This window comes from Protopterus annectens, chromosome 1.part1 (genome assembly GCF_019279795.1).
Source record: "Protopterus annectens isolate FY-2018-M chromosome 1.part1, PAN1.0, whole genome shotgun sequence".
NCBI classification, from domain to species: domain Eukaryota; kingdom Metazoa; phylum Chordata; order Ceratodontiformes; family Protopteridae; genus Protopterus; species Protopterus annectens.
The window spans coordinates 1,682,418,410-1,682,436,346 of NC_056726.1; the positions used below are offsets into that span (position 1 = coordinate 1,682,418,410).

At 40.8% G+C, this 17,937-nt stretch overlaps 1 protein-coding gene across 1 annotated transcript in view; it reads left to right on the forward strand.

The window, feature by feature from the left end:
* SH3BGRL3 (SH3 domain binding glutamate rich protein like 3) overlaps window positions 1-17,282 on the forward strand; it is a 70,607-nt gene extending 53,325 nt beyond the window's left edge. Inside the window, exon 3 of the mRNA XM_044083934.1 lies at window positions 14,475-17,282. Within this exon, the coding sequence (XP_043939869.1) occupies window positions 14,475-14,540 (66 nt within the window). The 3' untranslated portion in view covers window positions 14,541-17,282. The remainder of the gene's footprint in view (window positions 1-14,474) is intronic.
* The last annotated feature ends 655 nt before the right edge of the window (window positions 17,283-17,937 follow it).

Sequence of the window (17,937 nt, forward strand, 5' to 3'; positions counted from 1 at the left end):
TATTTTCTAACACTATTTCTACAAAACTACAAATAGTGGAAATAACACCGTTCGGGAGTAATTTTTTCTTTGTTAAATAACTGCGTACTGCTTCAATACCTATACAATGAGGAATACATGTGTACAAAGATGTGACATCCAACGTAAAAATAATATGTTTATTGGAGTCAAACAATTTGTTCATGCTAAATTTCTTAACTTCCTCCAAAAAATGCCACGAATCCTTGACAAATGATGCCGTTTCTTGTAATAGCGGTCCCAACACCGCATCAATAATTAATGAAATACCTTCTGTACTAGAATGGGGGCTGGACACAACTGGTCTGAAAGGGGGATTTTTGGAATCTTTGTGGATTTTAGGGATTCCAAAAATCACCCCTATTTTTGGATTTTGTACAGAACAAAATTCATATAAATCTAAACTAATATATCCAGACATAAGTGCTTCATATATATATGATTCAATAAATCTAAATCTTTTGTAAATATCAAATAATTTCACTTTCTCATATTCATCTTGATTATCTAAAATGTCCACCATACTATTATAATATTTTTGTTGTTCCATGACCACTATATTTGCACCTTTATCACTTTTCATGAAACGTAACCTACTTCTTAAGGCTATCAATTTTTCTAAGGCCATTCTTTCTGTTTTATTTAAATTATCATGGTCCTTTTTAGGTTTTTTTAACATTTTCCTAATATCTTCGATGCATGTTTGTTCAAATACTTCCATAGTATATTGTAATCTTGGTACAAAACTAGATGGTTTAATTAATGCTTTATTGGGTTGAGATATATCATGCATCAAATATGTTAGATTTAAATTTCTAAGCATACGCTCCTGGAGTGCAAGGAAAGGCAATTTCCAAACAAACAATTTCAAAATGGATTGGACATGATTCTGTTATTCTTTCCATGGAAAGGGTGTGCCAGCCAATATCAGGCCACACTCCACCAGAGCTACAGCCACCTCCACAGCCTTCCTAAGAGAGGGTGGCTACAAAGGACATTCTAGAAGCTGCTACATGGAGCTCCGTGCATACATTTTCCAAGCACTACAACCTGCCTTTATACTCCAGATCCCGAGCAGGCTTTGCTTCGGCAGTCCTGCAGGGCATTTTAGCTACACCATCCTTATCTTAGAGCCTACCACCCCAGCTTGGCTATGGTATTCAACCCATATGTAAGGACTGCAGTTGCATTCTTGAAGGACATAGTACAGTTTTGTACCTACCATAAATGTAGATGTCCGATAGATATGCAACTGCAGTCAGGTTTTCCCTCCCTCCTACCCCTCTGTGTATTGGGTCCACTTCCCTCCTTTTATACTTAGCTGGGGATATCTGTTATGGTGTATCTGTTTATTGCTATTGTGTATGTCTGGAAATTTTATCCAGTTCTAAATTTAGCCTTCCTTGGAGGGCACCTGGCATCTGGGGCAAGAAACACTGAGGAAGATGGCGTCGGCTGATGCTTTTATACCCCAGCCGCTCTAACGTCGGGGAGGAGGCGACATCAGCCGACGCCAGACCCAGACTTTGGAATCCGGCCGACCTAGGGCTGCCTGAGGCAGGACAACCCATATGTAAGGACTGCAGTTGCATATCTATCGGACATCTACATTTATGGTAGGTACAAAACTGTACTTTTTCTCTCCTCTTCCTCTACTTACAAGAATCCTGCGTAATATTCAGCGGGACTTCCCAAAAGTCGTGATGAGTGACTCCCTTTTGGCCAAGACAGCATTGGTTCTCCCTTTTAATGCATCTAGCCAGGGGCAGTCACCACAACTTACCTCACAGGATGGTTCTCCTCGCACAGGAAAAGGGGTCTCTCATCCATCCTCACTGGTCTACTCTTGTGTTTTGATCCCTTTCAGGCACCTCTTTTTCTAAGGATGTACTTAGGGTTTTACAGGAGGCAAGGAAACCCTCAACCATCTTGTATGTCCAAATGGAAACTTTTTTTCTGTCTAGTGCCATGCTCATAACCAGGATTCTCTTTCAGTGTGGGGGACCTTCTGGACATCTCTTGTGTTAGTTGCTCCAGTATGGCCTGGCCTTTTCTTCTGTAAAGGTTATTTGTCAGCTATTTCTCCTTGTCTGCCCTTGAATCCACTTTTGGCTTCTCATTTTGAGGTCAAATTCTTAAAGGCGTTCTTCATATTGGGTCTCCAAGGCAACCTACTACTACTACTACTCCTCTTCCTCCTCCTCGGGACCTTAATTTTCTTTCTTTCTCCTTTTGAGTCTGCAGATTCTGGTTCTTTGCAGAATTGTACCTGGAAGACTGTTTTGTTGCTGGCTCTTCTACTCTGAGGGTTTCTAAGCTCCAGGCCCTTATGGCCATTCCTCCTTTTTTCACAAGAACAGGGTGTCCTTTCATATTGATCCTTGTTTTATGCCCAGGGCAGTAAATGAGTGGTCTTTGGATCAGTCAGCACAACTCCCTTCCTTTTTTCCATTCTCACTCTGTTAGTTAGAGGGTCCTGCATACCTTGGATTTGCACAGCTCTGGTACTATTTGGATAAAACTTAGGCCAATCCTAAATCTGATCAGCTTTTTCATCCTAGGGTATTGGGTTTGGTTGTTTCTAAGTAAAGCATCCCCTCCTGGATATCTAAGACCACTTCCTTTTGTTATACTTTTCATGGTAAATCTCTGTCTGCTTCTGTTAGAGCTCATTCCACTAGGGATATGTTGGCTCTTCTGGTGCCTTCTTAAAAGGGTTGGACACCAATTTTTTTTCCTTGAAGCTGCTACTTTATTTTCATTCCATAAGGTTCCGGTGTCTCTTCAGCTTTCCCTTCATCTTCCAAAGTGGCATTTCATCACCTCAGATTCATGTGTTCTGTCCATCTTCTGTCAGGGTTACTTTATGGTGTGGAAGTCTGTTTCCCCTTCTTCGGGGATTCCTTAACCTCCCCAACAGCTTCCTCTCTCTTTCTCAGAATTTTTTGGGTCCCTGGTGGACCAGGGTTCTATTCAGCTTGTCCCTTCTTTCCAAATAGGAAAGTGATTCTACTCCAGAATGTTCTGGCTCCTCAAAAGGAGGGCACTTTGGAGGCCTATTCTGGATCTATCTATGCTCAACACCTTTCTAAGGATTCCTTCCTTTCATATGGTTTCTTTTCAAACAAGGATTCCTTCCTTTCATATGGTTTCTTTTCAAACCTGGTTTCCTTTGTTGCTGCCCCAGGCTTTTCTGGTGTCCTTGGATCAAAAGGATGCTTACCTTTTGTTTTTTTTTTCAGGAAATGTTTCTCTGTTTCTTCTCTCATTTTCAGTTCTTTGTGACTCACCTTTTTGCAGGCACCAAGGCATTCAGGTTTTTCCTTATTTAGACAACCTGTTGTTTCAGGCATCTTTTCCCAGTTGCCTATTACGGTCTCTGGAGTTCACCATCATTTTCCAAAAGTCTGTTCTGACTCTCTCTTTCAGGACCACGTGTATCTGAACTGCAGGATTTCAAACAGTGCCAATGTTGGCCTCTTTTCCAGCTCCAAAGGTTTTGTCCTTCACAGCTTTCTTTTAGTCTCGTCTTCCTCTGTTTGCCATTCCAGCTAGGGAGTTTCTCTGGACTCTAGGATTCATGGTATCCTCTTAAATTCTAATCCTTCCTCTTGCCAGACTGCAATATGTGGAAGTTTTAAATGGTACGTCAGGTTAGTTGGCTTAAGCATTGCCATTTCCTGGATGTCAGAGTATCTTGCCTTCCTTGTTTTGAATGGTAGATTCAGCAACTTGCCCTCATCCCAGGCCTACCTTTCCATCCTCCAGTTCCTTCTCAAGAACTATTCACAGACATGGGGTGGGGGCTTCCTGTGGTCACCTGAAAGTTCAGGATGTATGGCCCCAGTCATCAGGAGTTGGACCATATCAACATTAAAGAGATGAGAGCTCCGATTCTAACCCTTCATGCTTTTCTTCCCATGCTCCCTCAAGGTCCCCTGAAGGTTTCCACAGACAATACCACAGTGAAGTGGTTTGCCAACAAGCAGTGGGGCACAAAGTCTTGCCTTCTTTGCAGGCTAGCTCTTCAGGCCTGGGATCTTCAGGCAGTATATATTCCTTCATAGCACAGTGTAGTGGCAGACTGTATGAGCAGGTCCAGAACACAGGCTTATGAATGGATGCCTCACAGAGACCTGTTTCTGGGTATTGCCCATCAGTGGGGTATTCCTCCCACAGATCTTTTTGCCACCCTTCTGAACAGGTAGGTCCCTCTATTCTGTTAGTGCCATGCCATGTGGAGTGGAAGGTGGATGCCCTTTTCCTTGGAAGGGGATGTTTCTCTATTCCTTCCCTCTTCCTCTACTTCTGAGAGTCCTGCAGAAACTTCAGCTGGACTCCCTGAAATATATAGTGCTAGTGATTCCCTTTTGGCCAAAACAGCATTTGTTCTTCATTTTAATGCATCTGGCAAAAGAAAATCACAACATGTTACCTCACCAGTTGGATCTCCTCACACAGGAAAAGGAGTCACTCTGTCTATCCTCTGTTGTCCATTCTTCAGCTGGCCCCTGCAGGTAAAAGGGTTTGTCCCTTTTTATGCACCTCCTTTTCTGAGGATGTGTTCAGGGTTTAACAGGGGGAAAGAAAACCCACAATCAGAAGGAGAGTCCAAACGGAAAAGATTTTCTGTCTGGTGCTGTGTTCGTAGCCAGAACCCTTTTTCAGTGGGGTTCCCTGTAATTCTTTTCTATTTGTGCGAGTTGCTCCAATCTGGCATGGCCTGGCCTGGTCTGGCCTTCTGTAGGCCTGTCTGCCCTTGAATACTCCTTTTGGCTTCTCATTTTGAGGTCAAACAGTTTCTTAAAAGATAAAAATAAAAAAAGATGGCACAGATTACTCAAAACGTTTATTATCGCAAAAGCATTGAGCAGTAAGCGCTTTCATCACCTGTAGTGACTTCTTCAGACTGAATAATCTAAAACAGACCAATTTAAAAACACACAAACCAATCGCATACTAACTGAATGATCATGTGAACTAGTAATTCTAGTGCTTCAATCCTTTCCTTTTTAGGTAAGCTGTGAAATCATCCCTATTGTTGCGACCTGGTGGAAAGCAAGTGTTCAGTTTCACTTGCCACATGTATTCTCTCCAACTTAACTCACTCTCAGCATCAAACCTTTTATCACAATTTAGTATTTCTTCCAACACTAAAAATTTAAAATTGACACTACATTTATTGTTGGAATAATGCTTGGCCATAGCATTCTTTAAATCACCTATTTCCACAGCATGTTTGTGCTCATACACACGTTTATATAATTCTCTGTGTCAACATAAAAAAGGAGGACATGATTGACACATAATTAATAAACAACAAACTTGCTTTTACAACCAAAAGAACTCTTAAAAGTATACCTAAAACCATCTATATTGATTTCTCGTACATCTGTTAACAGATAAGTCACATAATTTACAACTGAAACATTTGAACATACCTGTTTTACTTCTATTACTTATGGTAGACTTATTCAATTTACTTTGGAAGAGATTTTTAAAACTTGTCCCCCTTTTGTACATCAATTGGGGTTCATCACCCAGTCTATCTTTAAATTCAGTAGAACTCTGAATTATTTTCCAATTGTTAGCAATTATTCTTTTGATTTTTTGACTAGCTACACTATTACTTATTTGCATAGAGATCCCATAATCCTGCAGGCTTCTGACATTTCTATCAGATGTAGACCTATTGTGTCTTAATGATTTGACTTCTCAAAGCATTCATCACTACATTCGTAGGATAACCTCAACTCAAATTTATCACAAACAGCTTTGCTTTCTAAATCAAAATCCCTATCAAGTCCAGTAAGCCTGTTAATACGTACTAATTGGCTTTTTACTATGTTGTCTTTCATCCTTTTAGTGTGCATGCTACTATAATGTAAGAAACTATTGTTTTGAACATCTTTCTTAAAAATCTTGGTGTAAATTACAATTATTATCACAACAGTTATCAAAGGAATTGGGAAAAAACAGAGGTATCAACAGCAGAGATTTTAGGTACAAACAATGATATATTGCCAACTCAAGATGTGCCATAGACTCCTACCCAAGAAGACTGACTGCTGTAATTAAATCGAAAGGTGCTTCAACAAAATATTACCTTAAGGCTTATGCAGCCAGCTTAGTTTTTTATTTTTTATATTTTTCCCCTAACAGATTTGTTTGTTTTTCAGTTGAATTGTAAAGATTAAAGGTGGGAAAATTGTGAAATCATTTATTGTGGTCTCCTTTTTTTATATCCCAAAAACCTGGCATTTTAACAGGGGTGTGTACACTATAACTGCCCATCCATGACTCTCACATAAGTATAACACCCAACAAAGAAAATCTACAGGAGATATTTTACAGAAGTTTTTATGCTGTTTTTATGCCTTTTTCAAATGTGCATTTTATTTAATTGTTTTTGAATGTTTAACTATGTGCTTTTGCTTCTATTTGATGTTTTTGAATCACACAATTGTTTTAATTAAAGTATTTAAAGGTTTGATTAGTGGGTAGGTTAGTTCTGATCAAGTTTCTGCAACTTGAGAAATGAAAGCACTTTACTATTAACAATAAATGATTTAACTATAGAAAATCTACAGGAGAAAATGCAGTTTGGCATTGTTGCTTTTTGCATTACCTGAATTTCTTATTTGTTATCACTTATTTCAAAGATACACACACACACACACACACACATATATAATATATATATATATATATATATATATATATATATATATATATATATATATATATATATCCCATTTGATCCAGCAAATTTGTTTCATCAATGTAAATTCGCGACCTCACTTCTGCGAAATGCACTTTCATGTAAAAATTGGAATAAAAAACAGAAAAATAAAAACATGCAGTTTGCATGCAACTTTAGTTGTACATCAACGTTTAGTGTTGATGTACAACTAAGCAAACTTGCTGAGATTGTGGTACTCTGGAATTCTAGATAAACTCACTAAACTAGGTATAAATCCCTATGTCACAAGATGGGTTGCCAACTGGCTCACTGACAGAACCCACACTGAAAGTAGCAGACTCCAAATCCAACTTCAGACCAGCGACAAGTGGAGTACCACAGGGTTCAGTCCTGGGTCCTCTCCTGTTTGGTATCTACTTCTCTGAAGTACAGGCCAACACAGAAGGTCTTTGGCTAACAAAGTTCAGACGACTGCAAACTAGGAGCCATAATCAAAACTCCAAAAGATGTGGACATCCTACAAAAGGGCCTCGCTGAGACAGATGCCTGGTGTCAAAGCCATGGCCTCAAGCTCAATGCCAAAAAGTGCATTGTCATCCCTTTTGGTAAAAACTCAGTACCCATGAACTACTACATAGGTGGCAGTCTACTTAACACCGAAAGTGTGATGAGACCTTGGGACACAGGTGGACAGTAGTCTCTCCTTTGATAATCACATTGCGACAGTAGTCAGGAAATCCTTCTACGTCGCACACCTCAGTACAAAAGGTTTTTCATCCAGGAAAAAAAGAGGTCATTGTTCCCCTCTACTCGTAACTTATTAGACCCATTATAGAGTACAATGCCCCTTTTGGTATGTACCTCACAAGACCTCTACAACAACTGGAAAGGCCACAGAAATACCTCAAAGAGGATTACCGGCCTCAAAGAGATGCCCTGTGCAGACAGTCTCAAAAAACTGCAGCTTTACTCCGTTGCATATCGCCTACTTAGAGGCGATCTCTGCCTAATGTACAAAGCTATGTCAAACCCAGAGCTTTTAGACATGCTCCACTTAAAGAAATCCCAATCCCTACGAGCTACACGCTCTAGGGACCTAAACCTCGTCACCACAATAAACAGAATATGCTGGAGGGATAAATTCCTGTCCCAGAGACTTCCCATACTCTGGAACAAACTACCTATCTATATCAAAGAAAGCTCCTCATTAGCACTCTTCAAGAAAAATCTTGATTGGATGGGAGATAGAAAATTCACCCTGAGGATCACTTCTGTGGCTATGCTCGACAGTGGCACAAGAAAATAATTTTCTTGGGTGGCGAAAGACAGGGTACCTTTGGCTAGGCTTATATAGGCCCTAGGGCCAATAGCCTAGTACCTACCTATGAACCTACAGTGGGGATAAGGGAATATTCCCTTTTCCTTACTGTAGTGCGATCTCGGAGTGAGAATATTAAAGTGGGGGGGGTGGCTCCCCCCCTGCATAAGTGAGGTTGCAATGTTACATTTCAAAGTGTGTGTGTGTGTGTGTGTGTGTTCAAAAAATGCACTTGATCAAAAATTCACTTATGTGAAGTTCAGTACAACGAACGGGTGCAGTACGCTCAGACATTAGGGTTAGGTCATGGTAAGGGGATAGCCCAGCTGTCCCCTTACCATGACCCCTGCCCTAACCCTAAGGTCCATGATGACTGCAGCACAGTGAAGGACATAGCAATGTCCTCCACTATGGTGCGATAGTCACGAATAGTTAGGCATGGGTTAGGGTAAGGGGATAGCTTTACTAACTATCCCCTTACCCTAATCCATGCCCTAACCCTAAGGTCTGTGACTATCACACTGTAGTGGACATAGCTTGTTTTTTATGTCCTCTACTGTCCTGCGGTGTTTTTGGTGAAGTGCACTTGCGCAAAAGTTCACTTTCGTTAAAGTGAACTTTCGGAGAAGTGAAGCTTCCTATTACAAGTTCCAAGTAGTGAACTTTTGTTCTTGTAATAGGAATCCACACATATATATAATGTGTGGGTGTGATAATCTGCGATGGTGGTGCTGCGGTAGTGTTGTCACCTCACAGTAAGACGTTGTCCGGTTCGATTCTCAGCTACAGCGTTTTCTGTGTGGAGACATGCGCGAATGGGCATACCTTCGTTGAAGGTTGTGCATCAGGGCCGACAACTCTGCACGTAAAAATCTACTGCCAATCATTAATTAGTTGACCGTAGTTCTGCTGTGGCGACCCCTAACTGGGAAAAGCCGAAAGACACAATAAATAAATTAATTATATGGGTCTACTTCAGAATGCTGACCACCATATGGCAGACACCATATGATCGACATTCCAAAAGACCAACATCCTGAAATAGCACCATTTACCTACCTGTAAACACAGTAAAACTGCATTATGCAGGGGGGGAAGCCCCCCTGCACCCCCCCACACTCCCTGCTACTTAAATATTCTCACTCCGAGATCGTACTATAGTGCAGGAAAGGGGAATCTCCCAGTCCCGTGCTATCATTTGTTGGCCTTTCAAACGTTCGCTCATATGGTGTCTGCCATATGAGTTTTTAACATTTGAAAGTTTGAACAAATGACGGGCTCCCATAGTGGTGAGCAGTACCTAATACTGAATTTCCCCTAATACCACCTAGGGTCTCTACTGAAAAGAGGTCATTAGCTTTATAGGCTTAACCTGGTTAACAAAGGATAAAGTAATGATCTGGAGTGTTCTGAGAGACTGCCTTCCAGACTATCTGCAAATATACAGAGTTGAGTATATTTTTTTGGTTTTAGAGTTTGTACTGTTAGTTGTTGCTTAGATCTCTGTTGCAATTGTTTTGTCCCAACTATCCTCCCTATTTTTGGTTTGTAGTTTAAATTTGGTAGCTTTTGCAGATGCCCGCCCCACTGTAGATTTGATCTGGGACACTACCCCAGTCAAAAAAAAAAAAAAAAAAAAAAAAAAAACTTTAAGCCTGTTTCCTACCTTTCCTGTAACTAGTGTTCCAGATACAGATTTGCTGTATGTAATCTTCTGAGCCCCCCAAGCCTTTCTGTGTTGGAGGGAAGCCTTTTAGCTCATCAGTGGGAGTGGTAAGCTCTAGATAACCCATCTTCCACATAAGGAGTGGTTCTGGCTCAGAAATTGTAGTTATTGGCAGTTTGGGCAATCTTCCATTCCATCTCTCTCAACTTTCTGATTTTGAAAGCCTGCATTTGCACTGGTTTCTGTCCTGTAACTCGTCTAGTGCAGCTACAGATTCTTAGTTTTAGCACTTAAATTTGCTTATTCTTGCTCAGCACTTGTTCAGAACTTGTAAGCACTAAATAATCTACTAATTACTATAGCACTCAATCTTCCTCATTACCTAGAGGAAAACAATTTTTGTACTTACTTTTCTCACTTGCTTAGAGAAAAACAGCTCTTGTACTCTTTCCTCATTTATCTAGAGGAAAATAGTCTTTTATTCAGACTTGTCCAAGGGTCGGCTCCCAGTGTTCTCTCCTGTCTATCTGATGAATCTGGGTATCTTGAGGCAATGTATAAATTGCCTCGTACACAGACAACCCTCTCCTCCTACCACCCAGCACTACAACCTGTGAGAGATGCACTTATGTAGCCAAACTGGAGGTAAAGCTCTCTCCAACCAAGACTGAACTTGACAGTCATGAGGAGAAGGTAAACATCTGCACCACACCACACTCATCACAGTGTCTCACTAAATCTACACCACCAAAATCCACACATAACATGAGACATTCACGAGGCTGTCAATAATCTGTTTAAGCAACAGAGACCTCCAAAGCAGAAAGCAAGCTACCTCCATCTGCCAACACAACCCAAATGACACCTAGCCCACAGACTCAGTGTGCCACTCAACCACAGCCAATAAGGCAAAACAACATACCCAACACTAGTCAAAGGTGACTCTATAGTCGGGCACGCTGATGTCCTACTCACCAGGCTAACCAAGGAGAAGGTTGCTGTCAGCTGCGTGTCTGGTGCCAGGATCCGCCACAACTCATGCACTCGGGTCACTCCACAACAAGTACAAATATGACTCTCTCATTGTCTATGTTGGTGTGAATGACCTGAGACGTACCTCCCTGGACTACATGAAAAGAGACATGGAAGAGCTCTTCAATCTTGTAGCCCAGGCAGGTATGACCCTAGCCCTGAGTAGCATTCTGCCATCGTCCCAAATGATACTGCAGTACAAGGACAAAATGATTGACTTCAACAGTTGGCTAAGCTTCTGGTGTCATTCTAAGGGGATCCAGTTTGTCTGTTTGGGATGACATGGTTGACGGACCACGATGCTTTGCCATAGATGGCCTGGCCTGCACCTGTCATACCTGGGATTCCGGATACTGGCTAAGGCTGTTGCTGCCCCTATAGTGCCTTTTTTTAGGCAAGGTTCAAATAACAAATTCACCACCGTAACAGGAACAGGCAAGCAAAAACTGAGGGTAATGCTAAAAGTCTAATTCTGAAAATGCACTCACTCGAGGCACTCCTTAAAATGGAGAACATCGATATCTGTGCAGTGACTGAGACCTGGTTCAAGGCTCCAGAGAGCACCCCTGCACTTATCAGGCTATAACTCATACCACACTTTTCGGCCATGTAACCTGGACCGAAACACCAAAAGCGAAGGAGTGTCCATATTCATTAAGGATATCCACACCTGCAGGCTAGTTGCTCAGCATAATGCATCCGAGGTTATCCAAGTGCAACTAACTCTGGGCAAAACTGCAATCCAAATTGTAGCTTGCTGCAGATCCCCCACCATGCCCCAGGATTCCCACTCCTGTTTTCTTGATGTACTGGAAAATATTAGGGTTCAACCTAACACCCTAATAATGGGCGACTTCAACTACCCCACCATTAACTGGGAAAACTACTCTTGTACCAACTCCTTAGCTCAACACTTTCTGGAATTCATAAACTCCAATGCCCTGGATCAACTTATCCACACCCCCACCAGGGGCAACAATATCCTAGACCTAGTAATTACCAACATGAGTGACCCGTGTTCCACACCTGAAGTCAACTTCTCGTTGGTCAGATCCAACCATAAGCTAATCACCCTTGATATCCACATCCCATCCCCATTAAGGAAACCATGGTAAAAAAATTCTCCAAAGCCAACTTCATGCTTCTTAAGACAGAAGTGGTGAACTTCATGACACCCATGCAGATGGACAATACAGTTACAACTGCTGAATCCTACACAAATGCACTCTATATGCACTTACACGAGTGCATGGACCTTGCTATCCCAAACAGAACCAAGATGCTATCCTCCAGAAAAAGGAAGCCAATCTGGTGGTCCCCTGCCATAAACAAACTGTACAACAGAAGGAAGAAACTGTTGCAAAAGAGAGTAAAATCCCATGAGTGGAGGAGCTCCCTGGTCAGCCTCAGTAAGACGTTGAGCTCCCTTATAAGATCCACCAAAGCTAGCTACGAAAACAAAATTGCCACCAATTCTAAGGACAACCACAAAGCATTCTATATAGCTATGTCAAGAATCTCAATGGCAACACCCAGATCTGCTCTGAGTTACAGCACAAAGGCACAAAAATTACAGAACCAACTGATATTGCAAACATCCTGGCAGATGGGTTCAGTGCTAACTTTACCCCCACCTCACCCCCTAAAGGGCCCATATCTATACAGGAAGCATGCACAGTCCCTGTAATCACAACTATGCAGGTAAAAGCTGCACTCACTAAAGCCAAAAACTCAGCATCCATGGGACTAGACAGCATCCCAGGCTGCGTTTTACATGAACTTCAGAACGAACTGGCTCCCCACTTCAGCACCACATTCAGCCTTGCATCAGGCTTTGTGCCACTGAATGGCGCCACATTCAATAATAGCCTCGCATCAGGCTTTGTGACCACTGAATGGCGCACAATGACAGTTATCCCACTCCACAAAGGTGGAGCCACCACTGATCCCGGGAACTATCGACCTATTAGCCTGACGAGCCTGGTCTGCAAGGCCATGGAACGTATCCTCATGGAACTCATAAACAAAGACATTGCTAACCTCCAAACTCTGGATCCCACCCAGTTCGGGTTTGTGAAAGGCAGATCATGCCTCCTGAACTTGATCGACTTCTTTGAGGCAGTCCCCAAAGCCGTAGATGAGGGTAAGGTGGTTCATACAGCCTATCTTGACTTTGCCAAGGCTTTCGACACCATCCCCCATTCCAGAATTATAGCTAAACTCACTAAACTAGGTATAAATCCCTACATCACAAGATGGGTTGCCAACTGGCTCACTGACGGAACACACACTGTAAAAGTTGCAGACTCCAAATCTGACCTCAAAGCAGTGACAAGTGGAGTATCACAGGGTTCCATCCTGGGACCTCTCCTGTTAGCCTGTACTTCAGAGAAGTAGATACCAAACACAGAAGACCTCTGGCTAATGAAGTTCGCAGATGACTGCAAACTAGGAGCCATAGTCAAGTCCCCAAATGATGTGGACATCCTGCAGAAGGGCCTCTCTGAGACAGATGCCTGGTGTCAGAGCCATGGCCTCGAGCTCAATGCCAAAAAGTGCAGTGTCATCCCCTTTGTTAAACTCTGTACCCATGAACTACCACAATCTACTTAACACTGAATGCTTGATAAGAGACCTTGGGATCCAGGTGGACAGTAGTCTCCTTTGATAGTCACATCGCCACAGTAGTCAGGAAGTCTCCTACATGGCACACCTCATCATAAAAGGGTTCTTATCCAGGAAAAAAGAGGTAATTGTTCCCCTCTACTTGACACTCAGACCCATTATAGAGTACAATGCCCCTTTTGGAGTGTACTTCACAAGACATCTGCAGCAGCTGGAAAGGCCACAAAAGTACCTCACAAAGAGGATCACTGGCCTCAAATGCCCTACACTGTTCACCTCAAAAAAAACTCCAGCTTTACTCCATAGCATATTGCCTACTCTGAGGTGATCTTTGCCTAACATATAAAGCTATGTCAAACCCAGAGCTGTTGGACATGCGACACCTAAAGAAATCCCAATCCCTCCAAGCTACACGCTCTAGGGACCTAAACCTTGTCACCACAATAAACAGGACATGCTGGAGGGATAGATTCCTGTCCCAGAGACTTCCCATACTCTGGAACAGGCTACCCATCTATGTCGAGCAAAGTTCTTCATTAGCACTGTTCAAGAAAAATCTTGATGAGTGGATGGGAAATGGTGAATAGGAAATACACCCTGGGGATCACTTCTGTGTCTCTGCTAGACAGTGGCACAGGAAAATAACTTTCTTGGGTGGCGTAAGCCAGGGAACCTTGTTAGCCAGGCTTACGTAGTCTCTTGGGCTGATACCTAGTACCTACCTATGGAAAACCCAAGACACATTATACTTACTGTTTTGTTCATATGTTTTGAATATGGGTTGTTGCGAATTACAAAAGTGCCTATGTACTGGGTTATTGTATAATTAGAAATATGAAATTATTAGTAAATGGAATGTGTGGGGTTCAGTCAGTGAAGGCTTGTGCAGCACCCCATATTGATTAAAACACTGCTGTAGTTGGTGCTTATTTGGGAGTATAACAAGTAATTTGTAGAATCATCATGGACTTGTGCATACATGTAATTTCAATCTAATTTTACCCTTGTCCTTTTTATAGCAGTTAGTTTTGGCTGAAAAGAGTTCACAGATCAACCCATGTATTGTAACTTTGCATTGTGCTAAACTGACTTTTGTTTCACTTCTTTCCTAGGACTATACACAGTTTGCAGAAGCAGTGGAAGATGATGCTGTGGAACAGTTTCTGAAGCTAGCTTGAGTGGTCCTCTCAAAACAAGTTGATTCTTCTCTTCAGCACCAAGATTACCCCAAGCTTCTGTCCTGCACAGTATGCCAAAAAAGGGAGCATTTCACTGCATTTCAGAAATCCCAACATGTTTTTATGTTCTTTGGCCTGTTATAGTTTCCCCTTCTGTGTTGTACCTGTCTTGCTGCATCTACTGCTTGTTATGTTATAGGGTCCAAATATATCACAAATTCCAGTGTTTGTATTTTTTTTCTTTTTTTTTATACACTTATTCTTTTATTTTGCATGACTAACTGTGAATGTAATGTTTTTTCACTTAACTGTATTGATTGGAATGAGATTATTGCACACGAATATCAAAATGTACTCTCTACACAGACCATTTTTGTAGGGAGACAGGTTTTATGCAATATTTTGTTAAGTCTTAAGAATTTATATTTGTATTAATCTGTCGTAATTGGTGATGTCTTTCCAGTCCTATGAATAGACAGATGTACTTAACTTTCAAGAAGGTGTGTGTGTGACTTTAATGTACGGTTATAGCGTGTCCATTTCATTTTACCATATAGTTTTTGATTGAGGCAAATGTGTAGAAGCTGATGTTGATCTTTTATTTCTGTTTTTCTTTTGATTTACCTGCTGCTCTGACTTGGTAATGTGCTGTCATTCTGCGTAATGAAGTTGAGGACTGTCAACTGTATAGATATTTTAGCCTTTACATTCCTGTCTACTGACTTTGGGAAATCAAATAGCCTTTTTTCATTTAGAGCGCACACATGTACTGGTGAATGTCCCTAGACAGTTGTATACAGTACGAAATGCATTTGGTGACAGACCTTTGACCGTTACAGTAATTTAAATGGGGGAAAGATTGCTTATTAGATTACTGCAATGTTTTGTGGTGATCAGTTCCACACTGCTTGTGTAAATACGATTTTTATTGGTGTCTTATAGACTGCATACCATTCTACCTCCCCAGCTTGAACTGTTAATTTGTACCTCTTGTATTTTCCACTAAAATGTAATGGTTATGAAAATGTACCTTTTTTTTTTGGGGGGGGGGTGAGCTATGAAATGTACTGGCTTTCTGGAGTTAAATTCTGTTAACATTTTAAGGGAAATGTTTTAATGATTTAAACTCCTGTAAAGCTAAAAAATATTCTTTAAAGTTGTAGCTTTTTCAAAACATTCCACTTTAAGGAATTACATGGCCTTTCATCTGTGGTGGCCAGCCTTTACACTTTTCCTGTAACTAGTAAGTCCCAGCACCCTACCCCACCTGTGAAACCATACCTGGGATGAATGCTCAGGGGGGTTGTTACTATTTTTTTTTTTTTTTTTTATTCTGTGGGTCAGATGAATGTTTTGTGAGTTAAAGCAGTAATGGTCAGCATCAGAAATGCTTGATTCTTATAAGTAGTTTCATACTTTCATTTTCTTTTAAGTGGGGGTGGTCTAAACATTTTCGTAATGTTTTTGAGTTGGAGTCTTGCAGCTTTGCAGGATTGGCCTGGAGAGCTATAATGATCTGGTAATATAAAATGTATTGTTGAGCCTAAATGGCTTGCCTCTTACGTTAGCTGTAGACAGACTATCATTAACTATTGGTAGAAGAAGAACATATTCTCCATGGAGCTTTTAATAGTTTTCAAATGGAAAGCTTTTGTTTCCATTGGACATTAATGGTTTAATATTGCAGTATTTCTTTAACTCCCGAAAGCATTGTTGGGGTAGCTTCTGAACTAGCAGCAGTAATTTTAGGAGTATACATACAAACAGCAGTTAATTTATTGTTTTGCCACTGTAGGTGGCGAAAGCAGTGTGCAAGACCAAACTTGCCTATCCTAAGTCAGAATGTTGTGCCATGTTAGTGTGGGTGTATATTCAGCACTTTTGGAGAAATTGGGCTAATTACCAAACAACATCAAAAGTGTTCCTGCAGTGCTTTGTAAACTAATACAGATGGAAATGTTTGTAAAGTGTAGCATTTCCACAGAGGTTGCTTTTTTGTGTCTTACAGTTGTGACATTCCTATAACAAGAATACAAACTAAGATTGGTGCTTCATTTTAGACCAGTGCAAATGAGCTCAGTGAAGGTGTTCCCTGGATGACTACTGTGCCAGTTGAGTGTGTTAATACCAGTGTAAGAAAATCAAGTAATGAATCCCATACACAGACTGTTTCACATTAAGATTAAGGAAATGCTGCAATAAACTCTGAGCATTTCCTTAATTGTATACATTTTAAACATCTAGAGTACATTAGGTTGCATCTGTGCTTGGCAGTGGTGTCATTGGGTGTGAAGGCGTAGTCTTTGAACATCTTTTTTTTTTTAATAGAGTTGTGGTTTGGACAACCTCAGAATATACAATGTTTAAGATACTGAAAATTCCATGTAATTCAAGTTATTGTTACAATTTTGGTTAATTAATGGCTACTTTCTTCAGATGAACTGCATGAGATTTCTTAGTAAAGAAAATGAAATGCAAGATGCTCATTGTGAGAACTGTAGAATGTAGGCATTGCATTTTATCTTTGTCTTTTAAAACACACCTGTATTTGCAGAGTTACAATACTGTAGGTTAATTCACTTCTGGTTGTTGCAGGATATTGATTTAAATAATGTGGGCAGTATTTCACTGTTTTCCTGATTCCTGAATGTGGTGTGTTCCCTTATTTCTTAAGCTTAGCATCCCTTTTTTCCTGCCAAAAAGTATTGTCTTCCAAGAAGATATTAAAGGAATTTGCCTGTTTATCACGTGTGATGTCAAATTTTGTGCCTTCCTTTGGTGAGAGGTTGAAATATGTGCTGTACTGTAAAGTTGTGTTGTTATCTCTGTATTTAGTTAATCTGACCTTTATTAATACAGTTTTACAGTTCAAGACACAATGTTCCTGCATAGTTTCAAAAAAAGTGTGAGATCAGAAGGCACATTTCACAAATGTGTTATGTAGATGCACACAAAGGTGGGGCTTGAATATTTCCAGCAGGCTTTTTTTTATTTTTACAAGCCCATGCAGGTTGTGTCAAAATGTTTGGCACAAGTTCCCCTTACTTGCCTTATATGGCTGCATCATTTTCATTTCTTGTAGATGCTTTGCTTAGCTCATGTGATAGCCTTCTGACAGTGACTGCTGTAGAAATATTAAAATCCATTTTCTGAAATACTTGAACCTTCATCCATTACTGAGCAGAAGAAAGTAGAGAGATAGTTCTCTTTTGCACTCTGTTACCGATTTGGAAGTAGACATCTGTGCTGCTGTTGATGTCCATTTGCCATAAGTTTAACAGACTGAATTCATCAGAAAACTTCAGCTCTGTGAACTTACAAACAAGCCAGTTTAGCATTCGTTATAGAGTTACTGAAATTTTAGTAACCATTTATTTCAACTGTTGTCTTCTAAAAA